Genomic DNA, 27,210 nt, shown 5'->3' on the forward strand with positions numbered 1-27,210 from the left:
GATTCTGCTGCAATTCCCCTGGCGAGGCATGACTAATTAAACATTTGACGTGGCACTCATTAAACTTGGGTAGACTGCGGATGGATTTGTTACGAATAATGTCGTTGCCGAGTCTGCAGTCTGTACGGAGTGCACTGAGGTCCTTCTGCATAGTTTCTATCCATATGTACGTATATAGTTAAGGTCGCGAGCGGTTTACGAACCGGTGAGACAACGACTCGACAGGATCAGGCGGCGACGCGGGCTGCCAGAGCTTACTGACTACGGAGTACTTACTGCCTTTTTATCCCCTTTTGGCCATCCAGGATAGATCAGTCATCCTCTACGGCCTCAGGTATGTATGTACTGTGTAGTTAACTAATTCCGGCCTTTCAAGCCAGCAAGGACGCCCAAAAGCCAGCATGAGACAAAATAATCCACCACATCTAGACCTCATAACGGAGTAGATATTCCCCCGAATCAATAAACACAATACGACAAACCAAAAAGAGCATATCGCGTTTCTGTGCCACCACTCAACTCAAATCATATCAAATCCAAGCTAATCCCATATCTCTGATACATCATACTCAATAACAAAAACGAAAAAGAAGACAAGAAAAGATCAACGAACTAACTAACTACAGAATACTGGATCCTCGATCCAGTCCAGTCCAGTCTCCCCATGGCCCATTCCATCGCCCGACCGGGCCGAGCCTATGCAGAACACTCTGCATGTAATGAGAGGTATCGAATATATCTGTTGTACGACAATACTACTGTATGCACGTAGTCTCCTGTATCCAGAGGAATTAGATAAGCTATTCTCCGAGGAGACAGGTAACTCGAGAGAAACTTGAAAAAGGAAAAGAAAAAAAGAAAAAAAGAAAAAAAGAAAAAAAGAAAAAAAGAAAAAAAGAAAAAAAGCAACATGGTTTGTGGGGGACCGGGGCAGATAGCATGTATCGGCGATAGTATCCGGCTGGACTTTGCCATGATGATTGGATTATACGCAACACAGTAGGTAACTACTCCGCACCTAGTCTAGGTATACAGACTAACACCCGTCAGAGGAAGGTAGGTACTAGGTACTAGGTATCCTCAAAGCGACGGTTTCAGTCCAGCAGATTGCATGGTGCAGAATCGTTAAGCATAATGAAACCGCCTACGGATGCTCCGTACCCTCACCTTAGGCGTATGGTTCAAACGCCCACATGCAATAACCCTCACCCAGCACCCTATCACTAAAAAAGTAGAGTTTTGTGCCATCCACCTCAAGGTTGCGGGTAATGCCGGGAAAGTCAAAGCGTTGCCCTCCGAACCATGGAACTCGCCCACATAGTTGCAATTCGGCCTAGAGTTACGTTACTTCCTCACTTCAAGGTCTGAGCCGGGCGGGGAAGACCAGCCTTCCCGTTCCCTACCCTAATTAGCGACGGAGGATCCGTACTGAGTATCCGTACAGAATAATCAATCTGGACTCGTCAATTACCTTCTGGAACAGCTCATATCAATCAAGAGCCATTTCCTCCTCCTGGTTAGTAGAAAACAAGGAAAACAGGAACCAAACGGATACGAAGCCCAATAAACCTTCCACGGAGGACTCTGCTGCGATCGATATATTTGAATTTGAATTTCCGTGCCCCCCATTTGCTGCAAGTCAATATTTGTGTTACAGCTGATCTCATGCGCCGGGGGGAACGCGCAACGGGGAGAGACGGCAAGGTGCATGGCCGTGTCCGAGTGCTTCTCGTGACAGATGGGATGGCGATGTCTGATTTCACTCTTTTCGCTCTCTTTTTGGGTGGGTTGGGTGGTGGGAATATGATAGATGATGAGGATCTGATATACTCTTTCTCCGTAATGGGAGGGGAGAGGGAAAGCGGGACATGAAAAAGAGGGCCTGCCGAAGAAGAAGAAAAAGAAACCCAACGAGTGGGCAGGACTCCAGTCTCCATACTCCGTACAGGATAACACGCAGGAAAACTGGAGAAACTGGAGAAACTGGAGACTCAGGATCAAGTATCCGACTTCCGCCCGCGCCTAAGAGACAGGAATAAAATAAAATAAAATAAATCACTCAATAAATCGGATCGCGCGAAATCTGACCATGGTTGGGACCCGCGCGGAGTGGATCCCAGATGCAGGCAGTTCAATCGGTCATGATTCAAGAAATCCGGATGGAACAGGGGGAGGGGGGCTATTGGTCCGTAAAATGCCCGCGGCGTGCTGCCTCCACCACTGTCGGGTTTATTGGTCCCAGGCCGGGAAGCAGAGCAGGGATGATCCATGTTGTCGGATGCAAATATCGTGGGTGCTGCACGGCGATGATATCAGTCCCTTTCTATTCTCGGTCTCGGTGGGCGTTTGGCTGGCTGACTTTGGTTGTCCGTCATTTTCTCGTCCGAATGTCATTCTCCACATTTCTACACATTCTGTTCTGCCTCCTCAATTGGAAGGCCCTCAAACGGAGTTGGTGATCGTCGTCGATCAAACCACTGAAATGCCCGGGTTTCTCAATGCGTGTCGCACTTCTTCACGAGATCTCGCTTCGAGGGATCTACGCACTGTCCGAATGACTTGGCTATAGGGTCGTTCCTAGAAACGATTCCTACGTACACAGTACTCCGTATATAGTTAAATGGTCTGGTTCGGCGAAGGAACCAAGACCGGACCCTGTACTACGTGATGCACGTCCATGATCAGGGATGGCCCTAGACTCGACTCGACCGTTTTCTGCTTTCTTTTTCTGTGCCCTTCATCAAGTAGACAAAGAACGCAGAAAAGGCCGGCTCTAAATCCTTCCTACCGGTCTCTCCAACTGCCACCTCACCTACGGTGTACAGTAGTTAGTGTCGATTAAGCCGTACCGGTCCATCATTGACAGGTCAACGACTCGCTAAAATGGTCTGGGTTGAGATATGGAGACGAGGACCCAGTGTCTCCGTATTGTGTACTTCTTTCTAGTTGCTACTCCAGCCTCAAGGCCAGGTTACCCTTGTCTTCTTTATCGAGGACTCCATCGAGGGCTCACCAATTCCGGGTTCTAGAACTACGGATGTGCATGATCCACTGGTCATGATCGTTTCCTGGGTTCACTCGGTCGCATGCAGACAGGGAGGCTTGGTTTCGTCTGGGATGTAGCATGTAGATAGAGTTCTTGATCGGTGTGTAGTTGGAAGACTTTCTATAGAGGACAGAGCACAGACGACACAGACCGGATGACGGAGGGCACGGAGGAATTACTCGAAATGGCTGTTGAAGGCTGTTGAATACTAGCCAGTAACTTAGTTAGTTAGTGCGTGTGGCCTGCAGTGACTGAACTGAAGGGGGATCGACAACAAGGGTTTGTTGAAACTTGAAGTCCAGGACCAACCGGACCAAAAAGAAACGAAAGGAGGCGATTGTTTCAACTTACAATCGATTTCTGCATCCGGACACCTGCTGTTTAGGCGGAACGCTATCGTGCGCTTCGTGATCGAGATCCGAGCATGTAGAACCACTCTCCGGGCCGGATCGAGTCCTGACAATCCGTCACGGGTTCTTGGATTTATTTATCTATTTTTTATTCTCTTCGATCTTTTTGGCCCTCTTCTTTACCTCCTAACCCTCCTGACGGCGTGGTTTTGGTCTCTTGCAGGGAATTCCTCCGTCGGACGGGCCCGAGAGCCACACCGGTTGGATACAGTGCAAAGTTAATCTCGAAAACGGAGATGATGAAGATACATTGAGCACAGAGAATTGCATCCTCATTCTGCACAATCCCGGGTCCTCCACGATTCTCACGATCCACCTAAAGTGTACCCCGTGTGTGGCTGGACAAATAGGCCACGGCCAGTTGTTCAGGACCCATCGACTACTGTCCCTCGTCGTAGGGCTATCCTGGGAACAGAGAAACGAAAGAACGAAAGGAAGAGGGAACTCTGGGCGGAGAGAGGTCCCTGAGTTGCCGCTGTCTGATGGATCGACTGAACTATCGAGCGAGGAGCGAAAGCCGAAGCAAGGAATCTCTTGGCCGGGGCTAAAATCAACGGCCTGAGCGTTGGTGGATCGAGGTCCAGTGGAGGTCTGGCACTGGCATTTGATATTCGAGATCGATTGTTCTAGATAGAGAGTGGCTCGTATTGATGGGTTCATCGGTAGGCGTGGCGGGGGTTCTGGTCTTTTCTACGGCAGTTGTTCTACTCTTCTGTGGTCCGTAGTATACTATACTATACTATACTATACTCTAACATGGAACATACTGTAGAAATACTATATGATGACGATAATTACTCCCTACTACGATCGAGCGGGAGGATCTCTCCTCGATCTCCCCCTTCCAACCCATGATGCAAAGGGGCTATAAAAATCACGATCAAACCCCGCGACCCCTCATCATGTATCCAATTTCCCAAATTCTCCCTCCGACTCGCTCTGCACGACGCTCAAAACAGACGTGGAAGTGGATAAGCTGGACTTCCTTCGGCCCCTCCCAACGAACCCCAAACCACCACTCTTTTCTCGCCTCCTTTACGGAGTAGCCTGGAGTCTGAACTCTGAACTCTGGTTCAATGTTTTACTTTTGGGGATAGTGCAGACCCGATTACCAGGTCCGTTGTCTGGCCGTATGCAAGATCGATCCATTCCCTTCCCCTCCCCGGCAGCCGCCAGCCTCTCCAGTTCCCGTGGACGACATTTGTCCCGGTGACCTTTTCCGCCGCGATAGACGAAGGAGTTCCTTTGCCCGCTTGACTTGAGTTGACTTGAGTTGAGTTTGAGTTTTTCCAGATGTCCGGCTGATTTTTCGGCCATAGGAATTGTCGCGAGGAGGTCTCGTCCATGGTCCATAGAGTTAGTTCATTCTCAGCCTTTTTTTATTATTATTTATTCATCTATTTCAATAGGTTTCGCCATCGTGGTTGAATGCCGTCGATAGCATCATGCATGTCTTGAACGACCACTTCTCGATTGAGTTTCTTTTGTCCGGTTTTCTTCAGCCAGCCAGCCAACTGAGGCAACAGGTTCGCCACACGAGATATCGACTGTACATTCACTGTAGAGTCCGTGACTTCTCCGTCCTGGAGATCGATCGGCCGAGTCACGGGACCCCTCACTATCGGCTATTTTGGGTTACTGTATACTTATTTGTCATGCCACTTTAACCGGTACAGTAGGTGGTTATGACAGCCACAGTAATGCCAATGAATGCCTCTGACCACCAACTCTGTAGATAGTTAATTGATCAAATTTACTCCAGTGTGGCGGTGGCTGGGATGTCGCAGGTAACTAACTGGTATTCAGTCAATCTCTAGGTACGCTAGTTTTCCACGCGCGCACAGAGACACACACAGAAAGAAACAAAAGCCCAGAAAGGAAAAAAAAACCCCTCGTATCAAATTAGGTAACTAGATATGTAGTTAATATCATAATACCATTGTAATAATCATAATCAATCAACCTAGCCTAGCATACGCCATACACGGTAATCATAATAAAAGCTCTCTTCCCTTTTCTTCCCCTCTATCTTCATGCAATGTCAGGATTAATAATACATACTTTTTTTCTTCCTTTCTTTTCTTTTTCCTAACCTACCCCTCCCCTCCCTGTCTCTGCCTGCCTGCCTTCCACCCCCGGCGATTGCAAAGACAACTGTTCTGCAGCATGCAATGCAGTCGATATCCCTACACCGCTACTGTTGACACATCCATTGGTTCTGTCTCTACGCGCTGCTTGTTTACCTGCTTCGGTTGCTATTGTATGGTTTTGTTTCTTTTTTTTTTTTTTTTTGCTCTGTGACCCCCTTTTTTCTGTTTGGTTTTTTTGTCGCCCCTCGTTCAGATGACCTCGAGGTCATCATCGTACGGTGTACTTGATTTGATTTGATTTGATTCCTTTGGTTGTGGGAAAGTAGGACTATATATATAGACAAGTTTGAATTCATTCATTATATGTAAAGGGTACAACTTTTTTGCTTTTTGATGACAGTTCCCAAGAACACTAGATGGACATGAGGAAGGACAAAATGATAAACAGGGGGAAGCGAGAACTCCCTTTTTGAACGCCAGAAAGTGCCAATCGTACTTTTTTTCTTTTTTTTTTTCTATTGCCGTTGCCGGTTCTGGTTCCTTTTTTGTATGGTCCGGTGTCTATCCTCGTAGAAATTGACTCGGTTCTCTGTCTGTATTGAGGTCGAGGTCCGAGTCCGAGGGCGGAGCATAACACCACACATTACCAGGGGGTTGCCCCCCAACATCCTTCAGGGAGGTTCGAATCCCTTTCGTGAAAAGAAACGAAAGGGATAAAACCAAGCATCCGTAGAGGATAAAGGTAATGGTGGCCCAAGATGCGGTCAATAGAGGAGAGGGGGGGGGGGCACCTTGACCACCTTGTCTTCAAAGGGATCAACCGGAAGCCGTAGAATCTACCCCCGTAGCCCATGGTGTCGAGAATGCCAGGATCATTGCACCAGTGCCAGGCCTTCGCCTTCAAGCAAACCGGCCTCCTTGACTAGCTCGTAGAACTTACCGCCACGCTTGATCAGCTCCTTGGGCGTGTCGAACTCGGCCACTCGGCCCTTGTCTAGCACCACGATCCGGTCGGAGTCGATGATCGTGTTAATGCGATGGGCAATGGTGATGATGGTGCGATCCGAGAAGATGCTACTGCGCAAGGTGCGTTGAAGCAATGCATCCGTTTCCACATCCACCGCGGCCTGGCCAGTGGCGTTAGCATCGTGTTTAATTTAAAAATTAAATCAGGGAGAAAAATCTTCATAGGGTGGTTTGGGAAATATCGGTGAAGGTGAGAAGCAAAAGGGAAAAAATGTTTCGGTGGCTACTTACTGTGGCCTCATCAAGCACCAGGATATTACTAGGCGTCAGCAATGCCCGTGCAAGATTAACCAGCTGGCGCTGGCCTTGACTAAGATTGGATCCTGTCATGTCCACGTTAGCTCCATATTCGACAAGATGCAACTAGAGAGAAGACCACGGGCCAGAACTACGGGGTGAGTGGCACCGTAGAAGGCCGAGATACGTACCTCCTTCCTGGATTCGGGCATCGAGCTGACCCTCCATTTGCGCAACGTGATCCTTTAGTCGTGCATGCTCTGCGAGATAACAAGTTAGCTAACCCCATTTATGTTGCCGCCGTATGCAGTGCGTCAAGCCCAACGTACCCAGGACACTCCACAGTTCGGTGTCGTCATGCGCGTGGCGAGGATCCAGATTATCTCGGACGGTGCCTTCAAACATGGCAGGATCCTGGGGGATGATGGCCAAACGGCCTCGCAGATCGAACAAACCAATGGTAGACACGTTCAGCCCATCGATACTAGAGGGGGAAAATACGGTCAGCATTTTTGGGCTCAGACTCATATCTTCAGGCAGCGGTCCTCACCTAATGTGTCCGCGAGCCGCTTCAATGATACGGAAGAGCGCTAGAGTCAGTGAGCTCTTGCCCGCTCCCGTACGACCCACCACGCCAATCTTCTCGTGCGGTTTAATGTCTAGCGTGATGTCCTTGAGGACGAGGTCGAGTCCTGGGCGGTAACGTGTGCTGTAGTTGTTGAAGGAAACCGCGCCTTGCGCCGGCCAGCCAATCGCCGGACGGTGCTTGAAAATCACCTCGGGTGCCTCGCTGGGGAGGTTGGCATACTCCAGAACACGCTCCACGGAGACAATGTTGGTCTCCACCTCGACGGTCTGCCGGACGATCCAGTTGAGAGATTGGGTGATCTGGAGAGCATACGACATGGCCAGACCAACCGTTCCTGCAGAGAGGCCACTACCGGTCGAGACCGAGATGATCGAAAGGACCGCGGATGTCAAGATGATAACCGAACCAATGAACTCGAGACGGACGGCCAACCATCGATTCGCGCTGATGGACGGAAAATAAGCCCGGAGGTTGGCGTCCATACGCCATTCGTTCTCGAGAGTAAACCGGTTCTCCTGCCGATAGGCACGGATGGTTGAGATGCCTCCCAAAGACTCCTGGAAATGGGCAAAGATGGGACTGCGAGTAACACTGTCCAAGCGTTTTAACTCCCGGGAGGTGCGCAGATAATACTTCTGGTAGCTGAAGTACACATAACTCAACGGAATGATGATTAAGATGAAGGCAGGAGTCCCGGAGGCGATGACAACCATCGTGAAGATTGCCTTGGCGGAGTTTCCAAACAGCTAGAACAGAGTTAACAGGAGGTCAATATAAATCGAGCTTGGCAACTTACCATGTTGAATGTGCGAGCAAGAACCTCATCAATACGGTAAATGTCACTAGACAACGTAATTAGCTTCCATCGATGGCTTTGTACTGGAGACGCAAGAAGGTGTGGTGTGTATTTACCTTGAGAATCGATTGAGAATCCGTCCAGACGGCGTAGTCTCGAAAAAGCTCATGGGAGAACGGAAGATCGAGAATGCCATCCGCTCGTGAAGTTTCCGCGACGCCTAAGAGACCATCAATAGAAGTTCGCATGCGATTCTGGACTGGAAAAGCTTACTTCAATCGAACAGAATATCCATAAGATAAGGTTTTGCACGATGACCAACGCAGAGGATCCGATACCGAAGGCCAAGTAGATGCCGATATATTTTCCGACCTTGAGATGCGGGTTCAGTTCACTCTGCTCCGACCAATACTTCAACCAGTAACTGCCGGCAACTTGGGCGGTTTGAGCTCCCAGGAGGGCGACCATGTAGAAACACACGGCGATGATGTTGCTGTTCTTGGCATATTCACCATAAACACTCCATTTAACTTTGCCTTGCTGCGAGGTTTCCTGGGTTTGTTTCGACTTCAAAACGTTCTCCTCGTCAGCGAGCTTCCGTCGAGGGCCAGACCAGCTGACAGTGCTGGCACGTCGCAAAGTCACGGTGCTTGAACGTCGCTGATTGCCAGATCGGATGGGGAGAAGCGAGCCAACTTCCTGCTCAGCCTCCTCTTGGTCGGAGGCTTCCGAGTCCAGATTATCGGTCACCGTAGCAGATTCCGAGCTTTCAGCACTAGCAAGGCCAGCGCCATCGCTACTGCTTGAACCATCGTCATCCGAGTCGTTCATCGTGGTCCGGACAAGGTTGGCAACTTCGCCCTTCATAGCAAGCAGCTGCTCGTAGGTTCCCTTCTCGATCAAAGTTTTGTTCCGCAAAAGGCCGATGAAATCGGCCTCCTTCAGAACCGGTATAGCGTTTGTAGCAAGGATCCTGGTCTTGGTGTTAAGGATACCGGTGCGTCCAAGAACCTTGTTGATGAGGTGTCTGCCGACATGCTGGTCGACAGCGGACAGGACGTCGTCAAGTAGGTAAATGTCCGCACGAGCATACACCGCTCTAGCAAGAGTCAAACGGGCCTTCTGTCCTCCGGAGAGAGAAATTCCTCTCTCTCCAACCTCAGTCTGGTCGCCATCGGGAAGATTCTTGAAATCGTCCAGCAAAGCACACGCTTCCACGGTCAGGTCGTAGAACTGAGGATCCCATTTGTGTCCAAAAACGATATTCTCGCGCACGCTTGCGTTCATCACCCACGCCGATTGCGCAACGTAGGCGATGCGACCGCGCACCACGACCTCTCCATCGGTTCTCCACAGGTCCCCGAGGAGCGCCTGCAGAAGGGACGATTTTCCGGCACCAACCCGGCCAACAATGCAGCTGAGCTCTCCTTTGCGAGCGCTGAAGTCGATGTTCTCGATAACATGAGTGCCGTCATATCGGTCCCAGGTAAACGAGGCTTCGCTGATCCGGACGGACTCATCCCCAACATGAGCGACCGCATCCTCGTATTTTACGGCATTGGTCTGCAATTCTTCGGCGGTGAAATAGTCTGTCAGACGGTTAATAGCCACCGAAGCTTCAATGACAGCGGTGATGACCATAGGTAAGATCGACAGAGGGAAGGTCAACAGATTGAAAAGCGTCAGCGCGGGGAAAACAACACTGGTTGTCAATGGCCGACTATCTATCAGGGCAAAAACGGTAAAAGTGGAGCATGAAACAAGGAATGGGGTCGATTGCCAGGTGAAGTTGGCAATTGACTGGGTGGCACCGATTTTCCGGAGAGTGTTCAACTCGAGGTCGTTACGGATGTGACTGAGCTTGTTCATGAAAGCAGTGTTCCAGGCATAGAGTTTAATGCTCTTGATGCTGTTCAGGATTTCAGTCATCAATCTCGAACGTGCGTCTTTGTTCTTCATCTGCTTGAGCTGCAAACGCTTCATCATCCGAGCGATAACACCATTGAGCGGAATCATCAAGATCATCATGGCAATACCAGCAAACATGCTGACTCCAATAAGCTGATAAAGGGAGATCATGCAAAGAGTAATTTGGAAAGGTGCCGACCAGAGCTGAATACCAAATTGGGTCAGGTCGGACAAACGTTGCTGATCAACTGCCATGTGGTTGACGATATCACCAGTGGTCTTCGAGGCGCGTCCCTCGCTCGAAAGGCGCAAAGATTTGGCGTAGATCATCGCGGTCAATCCCGACTTCACCCGCATACCAGTGTCGAAAGCCCTCTGGAAATACTGATGAAGACATAGAGTCTGAGACACCGAAACTAGGAACATCCCCAAGGCGATTGCAACGCCTCGGATGACAGGTTGAGGGTCATCTGTCCGGTATGAATTGACGAAGTCGATCAGAATGCGCAGAAGCTGTGGCTGAACGAAAGCAAGCATATCGCTACCACACTTGATAATTGCACCACGCAAATAAGAAGATCCAAAGGCCTTGAACAGTGCACTCCACAAGGACGGCTTCGGCTTCTCAAGTTCCTGCTGCCAGTTGTCCTCCAACGTATTTCCGGTGGCTTGGGTTGTATCCCGTCGTCGAAGGTTCCACAGATCGTCTTGGGTCAGGTAGTTGTTGTACCCGAATTTCATCATCGGGGTCATCCAGCTAAAAGTCAAGACCGAGAAGATGTCGGCATACTCGTACGGGCACTCATCCTCGTCACCCAATGCATTGTAAGCACTCTGCTTTTTCGGGACTAGGTACTCCAGCCCAAATTCAAGAATTGCTAGCCCCAGGCTCACGTTGAAGCAAACAAAGTATGATAGCCGATCCTGGTAGGCGTGTTGTGCCACAAGCGATCGGAGCTTGATACCGTATGCAATGACGAAGAAAAGCCAATAGAAAAGGACGACGCCGTTTGGTTGTCTACTGCGCCAATGCTCGTAGTATTGGACCGCAAAGATCACGCCTAGCGAGGCAAAAACCAGAAGCGAGCTCCAGAATCTAAAGTCGACAAACCAGGTACTCGGATCGGATTCGACTTGGATCGCAGCTTGGAGAGCGGTCGTGAACATCAAAGCGGATAAGACGGTCTAGCCAGCGGTAACGCTATTGTCAGCAGGAGAAGCGACGGGGAAAGCGATCGGGTTGTGCAACTGACCAATTTCGTGTAGAAATGCCAGTTCTTCGAAACAGGCTCCGGGATTCTCTTCTTGAACAGGAACCACAGGGCACCTGCTCCCATGATCAGGCCCCATGCTGCCACGATAGCGACACCCAAATCCAGAAAGCACGGGGTTAGATCGAACCGAATATTGCTTAACGGTCCCCATCCCTCGGGATCGCCGCAGAAGGGCTGCAGCTTGGGGGAGTGGAATGCAGAGTCCGGCCTTGACGACGGCGACACCAGCGATCCCGGGAGAGAATCCCCGAGGATCGCCTGGGAATTGCCGTCAGGCATGCTTTTTCCCGGGGACAAGATCCCAACTTCTAACCTGATCCCTGGTCCTTTCAGGCCACGCAGAGAAGAGGAAGAAGAACAGAGGGAATTTTTCCAGGGCGAAGGGCGAATACAAGCAAAGGACGGTCGCGACAGTGGAGAAAGAAGGTTCCAGGACGAAAGATAACGGCGAGAGAGAAGAGAACGAGAGAGACTAAAGCCGCTAAGTTAACGCTGCAGGCTGCTTACTAAACCAAATAATCACTGGATTCGGCCTTCGGATTTAAAAGAATTTGCTCCGTACTTCTGCCCTCGGCCGGGGACTCGAATGGGAAAGGAGTTCAGATTCGGTGCCAATAAGTGCCTGGGCCAATTTCTCGTGCAGTCTTTGCTGTCCCTTTCATCCGTAAGACTCTCGTCTCTCACATCTTGTGCTGCAAACGAAGACGGAGTATGACATAACGAACTGAGGCGGTGGACAATCTTGGCACGTGGGGGCGGAGCTGCTTAGAAATGCCACCGCTAGGAAGACCTTCCCCCGATCTTCAATCTCCCTCTCAGCCTCATTCCTCCAGACTACTCCGTGATGGTTCGATCACTGGCTGTGATCAGAATCCCTACCGTCCATTGAGCATCCTGGATGCCGTGCTGTACCCCGGAGGCTCAACACCCTCGGCAATGACATGATGCTCATCCCTGCTGACATAAGCACTCGGCCGGAGCTCCGAAAGGGGCAACCCAAGCCGGATAACTATGAGTAGTTAGGTAGTGAGTATATCCTCTGGCCAAAATTTTGCGAAATTTCCGCTGTATGAGTCACTTTCAATATATTCAATATCTGACTGGGACTAGTCATTAATACAGTAAGAAACACATAAACATCATAGAGAGAATGATCTACTCTAAAGACTCAGTAATCTGAATACAGACCGTTAGCAGCATGAATGGTGGTGTTTGCTCGCCTTGGCCCTTCGGAAATTTCGCAAATTTTTGGCCAGATGGTGTATGGAGTAGATGGTTCATGATAACCTCCAGCTCTTTCAGGCGATGACTTTCTGGTCTACGCTGACGATCTGTCTCAATTGTACTCTGCAATCCTTAGGGGGGTTATTATACACTGTAGCCTACTCGTTGTAGGGCTGGAACACACTACCCGTTCGTTATCCGAGCCTTTGCAACGAAACTCCCGATGATCCTAATCGCGTTAGCCACATGGGTTTCTACACTCGTCATGTTGGGGATCAATAATCAGGAACTTCAGCCCAAGGAAACCGGCAAGTTCCATTACTCCTTGGACATTTCCAACATGGGCAAGGATCATGCGGATGATTATCGAGAAGTTCCAAGTATCGGATATCGTCGATAATGCGTGCATTGTCTTCATTTGTAACGTCTCGTTTGGCCCTTCACATGCCCAGTCAGGTTGCCGACAATATGCCGGTAAAATACCCCGGAGTGTGAAGTCTTGGGCGTCAATTCTTCTGTATGTAAAGTTTTCGCTCTAGTTAAAGTTGGTTTGAACATGCATTCATGCATTTGGGAACCATTCATACAATACGAGCTCTTCGTTCTGGATCGATGAGAAGCGATACTGTTCATGAGGTCAGGTAATTGATTGCCAAGCAAGAAGTCCAAGAAGTTCGGTAAAGAAGGTGACTTCTAATTATTCCGGAGTCTAAATCGCAGGGGACAGCTAGCCTGAATTTATATATTGGAAGAAGTTTGAATTCAAGCCTCGGTGAAAGAAACATATAAGGGCTTATAATTATAATAAGTTATCATAGTTAAATCTATTAAAAAGCGATGATTCAGCCAATTGATATAATTATATTGAAAAAATATGTTAGCCGAAAAGCCAAACGGGATGCTGGGTCGTCTGTTGTTTAGGGGATGCCTTTCTCCAACTGGTGCGATGTTCTTTGTTCCGGTGAGCGGACTACCAGTCGTGCCCTTGATAACGGCATCCGCTTAGTAGGCTCACCTGTGTGCGGATCTCTTGGGATAATGGTGAGCCGCCCGCTTCCTGTAACTGGACACTCGTGCAGTAATGTTAGTCCTGTCGCTTCAATGTCATCATCCCTTTCGCCCGCAGTGAGTGCTTCGTCCAGTGCGCTACCAGTATCCAACTCATCATCTCTCTCCAAAGCTTTGTGATCACCCGCATCGGAAGAAATGGTTCGGGCTTCAAGGTCATCCTTTTGCCCGCAGTGATTGCCTTGTCCAGTGCGCTACCCGTATTTAGTTTATTATCGCTCTCCAAAGCTTCGTGGCCAACCAGAGCAGAAGAAATGGCTTGGACTTCCTTGCGCCATTCTTACTGCATAGATCCCTCATCTCTTGGAACTGCTCAGCGGAAAAGACATTCATTTAGACCTTTTCTTCTCTCCATACTCGACGGTATTTTGGTAGTATAGCGATAATGGCAGTGGGATATCCCCGTTCCTCCTGGCTTATTCTCCGTGTAGTTATGCCCTAAGACCAAATCGAGTGTCGTCAGCCGAGTGAATGTCCTTATCAACTATGGGTTGTATCTTGATAGAATCTAGACCAGATCGGTTCTGCATGGCAATTCACAGAAATTCACAGAATATAACACCAGATAATGGCTTAAGTTCCGCAGTTCACAGCATTTAATATCAACAAATATGAATAAACAGCTCGGTGAGATGGCCGAGTGGTTAAGGCGGTAGATTTAAGCCGCGTACCACGTACGCGTAAATCCCTACTAACGAAAGTTTCGTGGGTTCGAACCCCACTCTCACCATTGTTTTTGTGTCCGCACAGACCGTATCCTATTACTTTTAGCACTGTGCTATAAAAGTGTTGTTGATTGTGAGTGACTCTTTTTAGTCAGCCAGTAAGTAGGTTAAGTAAGTAGTATTTATTGCTTGCCGCTTTTTTCTTCTGTCAGTAAGTCAATGTGACCTTCAGCCATGTTAAGAGGCAGGCCTCTATCTACAGCAAGCCGTAGAGACCTTAACCGCAACACTGATTGATCACCTCACAAGGTGCATGCAACAACAACAACAACAACACATGATAATAGATAAAATATTACTATGGTACGGGCAAAGAATTGTGGCAATCTCAGTCGAAGCTGAGTATGAAACTAAGAAAACACAGGAACGCAGTTGGCACGGTGTCAGGAATTAGTGCGGTGGTGTTAGGCGCTAAGATTTTGTGTTTAACACCGTGTGAGCTTTAACACCAGCATGGAATCTTCACACCTCTCTCTGTGTAATAGGAATACCTATGCTCGGCTTTCATGAGGCTAGATTATATGATCAATAAGTTAGTGCTTAGAAGATGGAAATTATTGTAGAAGTTTTCTATGCCAGGGGTAGGTTGCCGAAGTGGTCAAAAATGATTGAATTGATTGATTAAAGGGATGACTGCTTGATCAACAAACTACGGGTCAGGATAGGCCCTTTTATCTTCACTTTCACGTGACCTTCATGGTTAATATCATGGAGTTTTCCGCTTCATTCATGGGATCCTCCGCTTGGTACGATATTCTTCGGAACTTGCCTTTAGCGGAGGTTTGGCGGATTGCCTGAAGCATCTGGATCTTCTACAATTATAGCAGTTCAAAAGCTTACGTTAGAGAGAAAGTCGACCCCCGGGTCAGTAGGTTGTAATGATTGATGATTAGTAGATTGGTGATTGGAATACTTCACCCAGAGCAAACGGGTCGCTTAAGAAAGTCGAAGGGACACTCGAGTTGTAGTTAGTCCTACTGTGGTTGTACGGTGCATGTACCTGTTTAGCCGCGCGGCAAAGGCGTCTGTACAGTGTACCCCGTGGACCCGCTTGCTGAGCTTCACGGTCGGACAGAGCGTCCAGCTTCCTCTCCTCCATCCTGCTCATCGTGAACACGACAAAATTCAACACCTGACATCGCATCGGCGGTCTTCAGACACAGGAAGATCCTGTCCTACATCCACTCGCTCATCGCTCGAGAATCACCCGCCTCCCTTGAGGAGACGATCCTTGAACCCGCCAAGTTGACGCCCCTCTCCGAATTATTGTTCCAAATCATTCAATACCTGAGACGAGCGCATTCACCTGAATTGCTATTGTTGCTAAACACAGTACCTCTTCATTACAATCTGTCGCTTTCAAAGGTACTGCGCCACATTTGTGTTTCTGCTTGCGCTTCGATCCGCATCGTCTCCGGTTCTCTTTGTCATTCTTTATTCCACCTCCATCCACCCGATGCCTTGTCGCATTCGCCTACGATGATTCATAATTTACCTGGCATGCCAATTAGGCTAACTTTTTCTCTACGTTCTTGCCAACGCTTCTCGAAGTTCAGCACCTTTAGGATCACACATTCATCAGCTTCGGCGTCTCTCGTTCAATCACCCCAGTTTCTCCCGACCGACGAAGGATCGTGACAGGAAATCAAAGAATATTCTCTCAGGAAATAAATTGAACTCTGGCCACTTCCAGATAGACGGAATCTGGCTCCGTCCTCGGCCTTACCGCTCTTCGCGGCAGGATGGCCGGTCCGTCAAACCCATTCGATGCGATCAAACGCGGAGATGCGGCCGCGGCCTCGAGAGGACGTGGGAACGGGCGCGGACGCGGTGGATCTCCGCCCCCGCAAGCATCTCACAAAGATGCAAATGGAAGCGCGTCCCGTGGCGATGCCAGGTTTCGTGGTCGAGCGCGAGGGGACAGGGGTGCTCGTGGCAATGGCAGAGGAGGCCCTGGAGGAACTGCCCGACCCGTTAGAACGGAGCCCCAACAAAGCAAGACACACAATCCCGTCGGGGACAAGTCGAAAATTCACAAGAAAACATCCCACCCCGGTGAAGGGAGAGGGAAGTCCGGCACGCCCGAGGGTAACATGGTCGACTCGAGCAGGGATCCTCGCAAGCGACATCAATCTAAGCAAGCGAAGGAGAAAGGTGCAACCGATGTAACCATGCGGGATCCAGGGAGCTACACCGACCGTTACGAACAGGTCGGTCTTTCCTTAATCGTACCACTGCGCCGAGTTGAGTGAGTGTACTGACTCAAACCACACAGCTTAAAGCCGATCGGGCCCAAGAAAGGAAAAAAGCGATTGAAGGTGGGCAGATGGCAGATCCTGACCAACCAACTTCTTTGACACAAGCGATCACACCCGTTGGAACATGCACGAGCATGTGTCCGGAGTTCGAACGAGTTGAACGTATCGTTCAAAAGATGGTTGACAAAAGCGAGAAGGTAGTCCCCTTCGCCGAGATGAACGGGAATGATCTCACATATGCTAATACTACTGGAATAGTTTCAAAACCCGAAAACCAACGAATTGCAGTATATGGAAACAATGATGCTCAAACGTTTTAGAAGATCCGCTGCAGGATACGACGAGCAGCTTCCGTCCGACATCCGGACCCCACATACACTGCTACAGAGCATGAACTACCTGACACGGCATGTTGTTGGTGGCTCGGAACCCCTTGGGTTGATCCATAAGTTCGTTTGGGACCGAACTCGATCCATCCGAAACGACTTCTCCGTACAGCAACTCACGCAAGCAACTGATGTCAAGATCGCGGTTACTTGTCTCGAAAGGATTGCTCGTTTCCACATCCTATCACTTCATCTGCTTTCCAGTCCCGCCAATGAAGAACCTTTCGACCATCATCAAGAACGTGAGCAGCTCAACAACACCATGTTGTCTCTAATGTACTACTATGACGATAACAGAGGGCGGATATTCTTCCCGAACGAGGATGAGTTCCGAGCCTACTATATCATCTTCTCTATCCTTGACCAGCGACCCGACTTGGAGGCCCGTGTTCAGAGATGGCCAATGGAGCTTCGGCAGTCGTCTCGAGTTCAAGTCGCATTGGAGCTTCATGCAGCTGCCAGCAATACATGGGAGCCCCAGGGGACCTTGGATGCCAAAAGGCCCAATGCGATTGCCCAGGGCTTCTATACCCGGTTTTTCAACCTTATCAGCTCCCCTGCGGTATCTTATCTGATGGGCTGCGTCGCCGAAATTTACTTCAATCATGTTCGCCAAACCGCCATCCAGTCAATATGGAGAGGATATTGTCGCTCGCCCGCTTCTCAGCGGCATAAGAACGAGGAATGGACTGTAAGCGAGCTGACAGACGTTCTGTGCTTTGATGAAGAAGAACAGACGGTGGAATTCTGCCAAGAGCAGAGTTTGGAATTTGCGGAAAATGAGAATGGCGAGCTGTATCTCAACTGGGGAAGTCCTGATGGTTCAGACGGTATGTGCAGATCTCGGCAAAAGTCTCGCCTGGCTTCTTTGATCAAGTGGCCCATCGGTGGCTGTCTCTAACAACACAAGGCGAAGACATGTCGGCCTACATGTTTCTTTCATTATGTCTCGACTACTTCGACTAACTGTATAACTCACTAGCCTTCCAACCATCTTCAAGCCATTCCTTTTCTGAAACTTACGTCGAGTCGAAACGGAGAGGTCGAACACTAGTCGCAATCATTCTTGGGCTCAACATCAAGGAGGCCGCGATTTTGAACATGATCGATACGTCGTTGTTAGACACACGGGCGCAAACATTGGAATATGGCGACTATCGCAATGAAGAGTCCTTATTTGTGAGCGACGATGATAACGACTCGATTTATCCACACGAAGCTGCCCTTAAATCAGGCGCTCGCCTCGACTCGCCGACGTCTGCCTCTAGCCTTCAGAACAATCGCGAGGCACTTTTGGAGCCATCTGCCGGTGGCGGAACAAGCTTGTTTAGCAACAAAGCGAACAGCTCGTATCCAGTATCACCGTTTTCTGCTCCGTTCACGCAAGTGGACTCTCCTCCGGCATTCAACTCCCCAGAATTTGCTATCTTTCCGCCGCCCGGCTCCGATGTCCGTGCAGAATCATCGCCAGTCTCTGGAGGACATGCAGGCGTCCAATCCTCAAGCGACCCTTCTGCTTTTCGTCCGTTAGACAACGCAGGCAAGACATCTGTACCATTTCCGGCAGCGCCTCTTTTTGAAAGCAAACCTCTGGAACAGGCCAATACGATTGAACCCGATCTGCCATCCCACAATCCCACTGTCTCTGATGCGGAATCAAACAGTAGCTCTGGATTGACTGCAGGCCAGTCTTCCAGTCTTTCAAATGGAATCAAATCATCGTCAGTCTCCTGGGGACCCAATACCACTTTCACAGTTCCCAGCCAGACCAGCGACACTAGTGATACCAGGAACAGCCAGCCGCTTCAAAACACGCCTCCGAAACCCTCACAAGTCAATTTCTTCAAGCCGCCGGCAATCCCAGAGGGAACCAAACCCACATTCACTTTTCCCAGCCAGACGAGCGACTCTGGTAATGGCAGGGACGGCCAGCAGCCTCAAATTGTGTCTCCGAGACCTTCACAAGTCAACATCTTTGAGCCATCGGTCACCTCTGGGGCTGCTAAACCTACTTCCACTTTCCCCAGCCAGACCAGTATCTCTGGCGATACCAGCGCTGCCCAACATTCTCAAGATGCGGTGTCAAAACATTCACAGATCAGTTTCTCTCAGTCACCGACACCATCCGGGGGAGTCAAGCCTACTTTCGCTTTTCCTAGCCAGACGAGCAACGCTAGTAATACTAGCGACGCCCAGCAGCCTCAAACTGCGGCATCCAAACCTCTACAAATCAATTTCTCCGAGCCTCCTCCAACCTCTTCAAACCCGTTTGCTCCGAAAAACGCTGATGGTGTGTTTCTCGAACAAGAATATCCCCAAATGACTAGCTAAAGACATTGCAGAAACCCCGAAGTTTTCATTCGCTCCGCCAACGACCAAGCCGCCCAATACCGCCCTTTCAAATCACGCTGCTCTCCCTCAATCCAATAGTGGGCCAGCAATTAACGCAGGGGTTAAAGTGTCGTCCGCCGCTCAGCAGCAGGCCTCTCATAGTGCCGATGAAACACTTCAAACACAAGAACCCCTTCAACCGCGACAATCTACAATAACGGAGAGCTCCTTCGCATCTGCAACATCACAGACATCTACGATTGGAGAGCTACCGAATGGACACCAATATTGCCCACCGGCACCAGCCGCCAGCCATGATTCTAGTGGTATGCCTGCCTGATTATTCTCCCAACATTGCCACCAGAAACGATTTCACTAACGCACACTTATGCTTTCTAGCAACCGAAGCAGATGGCCAAGCGCCTGTATGGTTATCATCGCTCAGAGAAGCAGCCGAGAAACGGCGAACGTCATCTACCGGTCGTAAGAGAGTCTACAATGCCGAAGAGGAGACAATGGACACTGGGACAAAACCACCCAAAGCGTCAAAGCCTGAGCTGCCGCCTCCACCTAAGAAGTCGCTGGCCCAGGCATCTGTCAAGCCTCTGCCGACGCTTCCCATTCTGGAACATATCGAGAAACTGGTTGCCCGACGACCTTCCGCAAAACTTCAACTTGAGCCCCCGAGGCGCAATCAAATTGATGAAGATGAAATGCTATTGTCTGCCGCGCGCATTGCTGCCGAGTCTCTTCGCGGTGGACCTCGCCTTTCAGATAGCTTTTCCACGTACTCTGAACCACAACGGTCTTTCAGTCCACAGAGCAGCATAAACTCCCCGTTTTCACTTTCACGGAGTCACTCTCCCCAGTCTTCATTCCAAGTCAATGGATATGATGTTGCCTTAGCTCCTGAAACGGAGCTTGGGCTGGGACGTTCAATGTCTCGCACCGAGCAAAGAATTCGGGCCACTGGGGGCAGGGGCTTGGCTTACAAACCACTGGATTTCACCCCCAAGAAGCAGCGAAAGACCGAGTAGAAACCTGTGTCCAAGGACAGCCATGGTCGATGGCTTGGTCAGAAAGCAGCCAGATTCGCAGTTGACGGCATGTACATTGCATTGCATTACGGCGTTTTGAGAGGATCTTGTGTTTGTTTGTTTAGCCAAGTTTTGTCCTTTTACTTGGTCAATTAGATGTCATTATATCCTGGGGACATTATCATGCATGGCGCTGGCACACTTTGCTTTTTGTCTATACTTTGGATGTTAGCTAAATATCATGAGACTTACATCATCCCTGAAATGACTGCCTGTTCAGTATTCACCCTGTTCATACTATTACGTAGTGCCTGGAAGCCTGAGGCAAGTAACTAGTTAGAGCTAACGTGCCGTTACCTAAGCCGCATGTCCGTCACCTGATCTGGTGCACTTCCAGCCAATTATAATGCTCGGCGTCATATCCATGAAACCAACTTCTATCATCCCCACGCCGACCTCCCTAGACATTCTCACGCGCACACCCCCTGTGAACACACTCACCCTCCTTCAGACAGCCACAATTTATTTCCAACAGCACTCCAGGTTCCTTTTCATTGGACTTGCCCCAGCGCGTTTCCTCCCGACTGTAATCCGGCCAGTTCCTATTCGCCGCGGTACTTATACATTCAATAGGCAACGCCGGGAAATGAAAATAGCCACTTTACAATTCGCCCCGAAGCTGGGCGACGTCGAGGGTAACATCCGACGGGCCAACGAACTACTCCAGCATGGCAAACTGCTCGAATCAAGGGGTACCGCGGCGGGGATGGACGCCCTGAGGCCGGAGATCCTGGTATTGCCCGAGTTAGCACTGACGGGTGAGTTCAATAGTTTCGTTTTTGCTTCTTCTTCTTCTTCTTTTTCTTCTTCCGGTGTCCTCTTGACTGAACATCAGCCAGGGTATAACTTCCCTTCATTGGAGGCTATCAAGCCGTATTTGGAGCCCACGGGAAAGGGCCCGTCTGCCAACTGGGCACGAGACGTCGCGAAACGCTATCAGTGTAAGGTGTGCGTGGGGTATCCGGAACTCGAAACGGCGTCGACAAGCTCAGATGGTGCGAGCGACGAGCAGGAGAAGTGCTATAATTCTCTGCTGGTGGTCGACGAGAGCGGAGAAATACTTGCGAACTACCGTAAGACGTTCCTGTATTATACGGACGAGACGTGGGCGGAAGAAGGCGATGCGGCGCGCAGCTTTCAGGAGTTGAGCTTCGCGGACCCCGACCACGGTGCTACGGCCTCTTCCAAGGTGGCGACGTCGTTTGGCATCTGCATGGACATCAATCCCTACCAATTCAAGGCACCGTTCACGGCTTGGGAATTTGCGAATCGGGTGCTCGACTCGAAGACTCAGCTGGTCGTGCTGTCGATGGCGTGGCTTACCCTGCTAAGCCGGGAGGAGCTGGACGTGCTGGCCGACAAACCGGATCTAGATACCTTTAATTACTGGATCCAACGATTCATCCCTCTAATCCGACGGAAAATGAAACACAACTCGGACATCGACGAGGCCGGCGCTGTCGACTCCGATCAAGACAAACGGATCATTCTGGTCTTCGCCAATCGAACCGGGGAGGAAGAGGGGGCCGAAGGGGCCAATCTGGCTCGATACGCGGGTACCAGCGCCATTATCGCCATCGATCAGCGCGCGCAGCCTCTTTCGTCGTCGGAGAAAGCTAGTACCGGGGCGGAAAACGCTCCGAATGGATCCGACAAGGACGGGGCAAAGGAAGAGACACCGCCGCTCGACGTGAAGATACATTGCTGGAATCTGATGGGCGCGGCAAGTGAGGGAATTTGCTTCGCAGACACCCAGGAGGATCCTAGGATGATTTTTGAGTTGGTGAAGAGGGGCGGTTGAAGGCTATTACTGCCATGATAAACCTACGAATTATAGACCTTCTGCATCTGCTCCCCTCTCTCTTCTCGTTGGGTATTCAGATCATGCGTTATGTATACATAGAGGCGATGACAGAAGATGGCGGTGGTATGACGCATGCAGCTCCAGGGTTGATCGCCGTTGTAGGATCTGCTCGAGGAGATCGTGCGTGTGGAGTCCACAAGAATCTACATTTTTTCATTTTTACAGGTTGGTCGAGATATGGAAGTTGAGGGCAGGGAACCACCCGTAGTATGTCCGACAGGTGTTGTGACATTTCTTTTTCTATTCTTTTCTATTCTGCCCTTTGCTTCTTCTACGGTTCTAATGGTGATAGACAGAAGCAGGTGTTGCCACATTCAGTAGCGATGCGACGGGTCACTTGACGTCCCTCTGGCGGTGCCTCCCATGTGACGGCTGCATTCTAGACTTCATCCCCGGACATTTAATGAAAAAGAAGGCCGTGAGAATCAATCCTCCGTCTCCTCTTATCGCCGTTATCGCATGACCCCAAGGATGATCGCCGATCCATCAGATGGACTGTCTCTCATAGGCAGCCATGAAGAAGAGACTGGGGATGATTTCCCATTCCCCACAGATCGTAACCCTCCATCCACCTTGCCATCGTCGATGGGGACAGAAGAGGGTTCGCACTGGGTAAGTCGGGGATTGAGGACCGGTGTGCAGTACATGTGACACCGGGTCAGCTGAAGTGCCGTGACATTCATTCCCTTGCTTGGGGGCAGAGCAAAGGACGACTACTTTTTTAGCAGCTAGTCGAGATGTGGAGGCATCAAATCCCTCGGCTGGGGGGGGGAGGAGGAGGAGGAGGAGGAGGAGGAGGAGGGGGTTTCAACAAGAAAGGAGGCACCTTTTTCGCCGCATTCTGAGACAACTAGTGGCACGACATTCTTGAAAAATCTAAAAAAGAACTGGGCTATGAAAAGAACAAACGAAAGAAAAAAGAAGATACGACGAGCCGGCGCGGCAGTGCTTTTTTACCACCCCCCCTATACTCCCTCCAATCCACCAACCATTCCCCGTTCCCACACTCTGTCTCGACCTTGTGAGCAACAGGGAAGCAAGCCGTATGGATGGGAGGGTTAGGGAGCACCACCGGCGACATCGGTCCTTCCCCAGGACAAACTAGCAGAGGGATCGACCGGTACTATTCACGACGGGACATAGACCGTGCTACCCAGCAGGAACCCAAGGAGGGTCGGGCCGACCGGGATTGAGCAGCATTTTCGAATTAGGACGAGTGCTTGTGCTCCAATGATGGAGATTCTGCAAGACGAGGCAATCCGGATCATTGGCCCAGGTCTGAGTTCTCTCGGTTCTCTAAAGTTCTACTACAGTCGAACGGACCACCGTCGGAAGGCAGAGCGCGAATAAGTCGGAACCTTCCCAGGCTCCCAGGCTGCCACTCCCAGGGCAGGCGGGCACCACGTGATCTTAGGGTCAACAGTTTCTCCGAGTGCCGGGCAGAGACTGAGGGCGGCCAGCCAATCAGCGGGCTGGACGGGGCCCTTGGCGGAGGAGGGGGCACGGGACTGCAGCACATGACATGACGGACATCCAGAAGGAGGGCGGCAGGAGAGGCAGACGAGTGGTTGATAAGCGGTGCGGAGGCGAGTATTTTCTTTTCTTTATTGTATTATTTCTGTTCGCTCTGCATCTGTTGAGATCCATTATTATTCACCACCGTTCCGTCCGGCACCCCCAGGATCAGGTGACCGGCAAAAGTGCGCGACGGGAGCGTGTGGCGCACCGCAGACCGCCTGGGCGTCTCCTCAGTCCGACCGAGAGACCACGTGAGTGCGTCCCTCTCTACTCGACTCGCGCTCTCTACTCTACTTCCCCGAGGGTATCCCTTCTTTCCAGTGTATTATCGTCCTCGTCCTTTTGTTCGTGCTCAAAGCCAGCCTGTTCGTCGCTGCTGAATTGCTGCTCTTCATTCTCCCCCATTTCTTTCGCGTGGAATTCTCGTTCTTCGTCTCTCGCGATCGAAACTCGCCATTCTTCCATCTTGTTGTTTCCCGTGGCAGGTGACTTGCTGTCAGGTGATAAACTGCCCATCCCAAGGTACAGTAAGAGCCCTTCTCTCTCTCTCTCTCTCCCTCTTCCCCTTCCTTGCTGCGACGGCGCCCGCTGCTTTCGTCCCCCTCCCCTTTCGTGTCAGCACGTCTCAGTCCTGTCACTCGTGATGTTCCTGCACACGCCGTCTGTCTGCCGTCCGCCGTCATCCGGTCGTGAGGGGGCTCGTTCACGATGCTGCTGTTCGGGGGGCGCGCTTGACGCCGGTCGCAAAACCGCCAGGACGCGTGTCTGATGTCGCCTCAGGGCTCATCAGCATGCTGAGCGATCCCTCTTTCTATTCCTACCCTCTTTCCCCTGCTTTTCACGGGGTTTTTGTAGCTGTATCTCACGGGGTTCCGTTGGCTGGCGCCGCTGGGTCGATCCCAAAAAACCGCATGATGTTGTGGTGCGGAGACGAGCGCGTCAGACCAACGCGTCCCCGAACACTCACCACCTCTCCCCGTTATCGATGTCTGCGTCGATCTTCACGTAAATCTGGGGCCAGTGACTGTCATTGTCCTCACGTTACTAGCTTTTACACCTGACGATTGCCGGCCAATTTTTTTTTTTTTTTTTCCCCCTCTGATTTTCTGAATTGTCGTTCAACCTCAAACACTACTTATCCTAATATCGCGTTTCATCGCGAGACTCGAGGTCGAGCTTCGAAAACACAGATACTAACATAAATAACACTCTATAAGGGCCCTGGGCGATCGCTTACTTGAAATCCCAGGATTTCACTTATACCGCGGGGTCGTGCAGTATTGAACGGGTACGTCAACTGTTGTTAACTGACGTGACGGTTAACGCCGTGCTAACGACCGTCACTCATCTCAGGAGACCGACTCACGGTCGCCTACATGATGTCGGACCCGTCCCTCGGTGGCTCGGACGGCAATGTGCCTAACAAGCGCAAGCGCGACAGCACTGACAGCACCGGACCCGATGCTCAGCGGCTGAACCGTTCTTCCAACGGTAGTAACGGCAGCATCCCCGGACCCGATGCGCAGACCAACTTCGCCCATAGCTCGCTTGGCTCCTACGATCACCATGGCCTGCCCAACGCTGCTTCGGAACTCAACATCGACCAGCAGATCCTGCAGCACGTCGGCCCTCAGAACGGCATCTCGGATGACAACGCTCTGACTGCGAAAGCTGCGCTGGCCGCCCACACTCCTCAAAACAAATACCCCCCTCCTCCTCCTGACACGTCCTTCGACAACAACATTGCCCACGGCCTGACTTTCGGCGATGATATGGGCCAGGCCATCGGATCCACCCACGGCCACAACTCCACCGCCGCTGCCGTTTATGCCGCGCGCGAAGCCCAGAGCATGAACCAGAAACCCTCGGTGGGTTCCCCGGAGTGGCATCAGATTCGCAAAAACAACCACAAAGAAGGTACTGTAGTCCATCACGCACTGCGGCATCTGGCTGTCTGCTAACCCGGCCTTTACAGTGGAACGCAGACGTCGCGAGGCGATTAACGAGGGCATTAATCAGATTGCTCGCTTAGTCCCTAATTGTGACAAGAACAAGGGTGCCATCTTGCAGCGTGCCATCGAGTACATCTGTCAGCTGCACGATGAGAAGAAGGCCATGAGCGAAAGATGGGAGCAGGACAACATGACAACCAGCCATGCCATCAGTGAGATCAGCTCGCAAAATTCGAAACTGAAGGTTGAGGTCAACCGCCGTGGCGACATCGCAACCAAGTGGCTGCAGCGCTGCCGCGATGCCGGCCTGGAGTTTGATGACTACGAGGAATCAAAGGAGCTCGAACCTCTCGAGGTAGACCAGGGCCAAGTCTAATGACTGGTTCACGTGACCTTTGTTTACATTTGCTCTCCTCTCATCTTTGCGGTGTGTTTTCCGCTTTACGGTCTTACATGCGCTACGATTTGTTTATCTCGGGAGGCTGAGGCCTCTTCTGTTGTCTCCTTTCCTTCCTTTTCCTCGTCCCTTCAAACAACCTCTCCCTCGACCAGATTTCGTTTGATCGTGTTGCGATGCCACCTTGATTCTCATTTGATTTATTTGTCTCTTCAAAGGTACAGTGTTCCATGTGTGCCGGTATGATCTCATACATGTTTCTATGGTGGGTCACATTAATCTTTTTTTCCGTTTCCTTTATTTTTTAGCCTGGGGTCGGTTTTCTGTTCTCTGTCTCTTTTTTTTAACCCCCACTATCCATTCTGATTCTGTGTGTACGTTATCAATTATCTTTCCTTTTCTCTGTTTCCTTTCACGGATGGGCTGGCGAAACTACGGCTGGGTGTGATTAATCCGGAGGCTCAAGCCTGCGATATCGCGGCGCGTTATCGGGAATGCAAGTTAAATTCGAATTATCTGTGTGTGGTTTGTAGTTGTAGATTATCTTTCCTTGTGGTTGGAGACCAAGGGTTGTAAGATGTTTCATCGTCCCGAGCAAGTCTGGATCTTGATATTCAATTCTATGTCTTGAATAGACATGATATAGATGAGGTAAGAAGGTAAAAAGATATATACAGAGAAGGGTCAAAAAAGGTAGTAAGAAAAAAAAGAATAAAAGTTGCATCAAGAACCGCGCTTCATCAAGCGCAAAGAAGCCATATCATCGGCATATCGAACGTAAGAAGCGGGCAATGCAAACCGCTCGGAGAATGCAAGGAATATAAAAGAGAAGGTAGAAAGTTAAAAAAGTCCGAACGATGGAGGGAGAGAGAGAGAGAGAGAGAGAGAGAGAGGAAATGAGATATCGAACCACGCAGGGACCATGCAAGCAAGGTACCCACAGATCTCACACCAAGATTGAACCCAACCCACTCAGTTCATCACATCTCATCTCATCTCATCTCTCTGAATCAC

General features: G+C 50.4%; 4 protein-coding genes across 4 annotated transcripts; 3 read left to right on the forward strand and 1 right to left on the reverse strand.

The window, feature by feature from the left end:
• Positions 1–6,418: 6,418 nt before the first annotated feature.
• Positions 6,419–11,655, reverse strand: KD926_007852 (ATP-binding cassette glutathione S-conjugate transporter YCF1; the record flags this gene model as incomplete). The annotated part of the gene is made up of 9 exons (XM_053100744.1): positions 6,419–6,673; positions 6,804–6,895; positions 7,001–7,069; positions 7,139–7,293; positions 7,360–8,144; positions 8,195–8,240; positions 8,311–8,414; positions 8,468–11,287; positions 11,356–11,655. The coding sequence occupies 9 exons, from the start codon at positions 11,653–11,655 to the stop codon at positions 6,419–6,421; spliced, it is 4,626 nt and encodes a 1,541-aa protein (XP_052955617.1).
• A 4,480-nt stretch (positions 11,656–16,135) lies between these two features.
• KD926_007853 (putative leucine permease transcriptional regulator (SAC3)) lies at positions 16,136–20,405 on the forward strand (the record flags this gene model as incomplete). Its single annotated transcript, XM_053100745.1, has 6 exons — positions 16,136–16,603; positions 16,669–16,848; positions 16,910–17,867; positions 18,020–19,327; positions 19,380–19,694; positions 19,768–20,405. 6 exons carry the CDS (start codon positions 16,136–16,138, stop codon positions 20,403–20,405), a joined length of 3,867 nt encoding a protein of 1,288 aa, XP_052955618.1.
• A 406-nt stretch (positions 20,406–20,811) lies between these two features.
• On the forward strand, positions 20,812–22,266 carry KD926_007854 (putative protein N-terminal asparagine amidohydrolase; the record flags this gene model as incomplete). Its single annotated transcript, XM_053100746.1, has 1 exon — positions 20,812–22,266. One exon carries the CDS (start codon positions 20,812–20,814, stop codon positions 22,264–22,266), a length of 1,455 nt encoding a protein of 484 aa, XP_052955619.1.
• A 2,957-nt stretch (positions 22,267–25,223) lies between these two features.
• Positions 25,224–26,175, forward strand: KD926_007855 (putative HLH DNA binding protein (Penr2); the record flags this gene model as incomplete). The annotated part of the gene is made up of 2 exons (XM_053100747.1): positions 25,224–25,764; positions 25,823–26,175. The coding sequence occupies 2 exons, from the start codon at positions 25,224–25,226 to the stop codon at positions 26,173–26,175; spliced, it is 894 nt and encodes a 297-aa protein (XP_052955620.1).
• Positions 26,176–27,210: the final 1,035 nt, after the last annotated feature.

The sequence above is a fragment of the Aspergillus affinis genome (genome assembly GCF_023601865.1).
Source record: "Aspergillus affinis strain CMG 70 chromosome Unknown NODE_49_length_218823_cov_86_643632, whole genome shotgun sequence".
NCBI classification, from domain to species: Eukaryota; Fungi; Ascomycota; class Eurotiomycetes; order Eurotiales; family Aspergillaceae; genus Aspergillus; species Aspergillus affinis.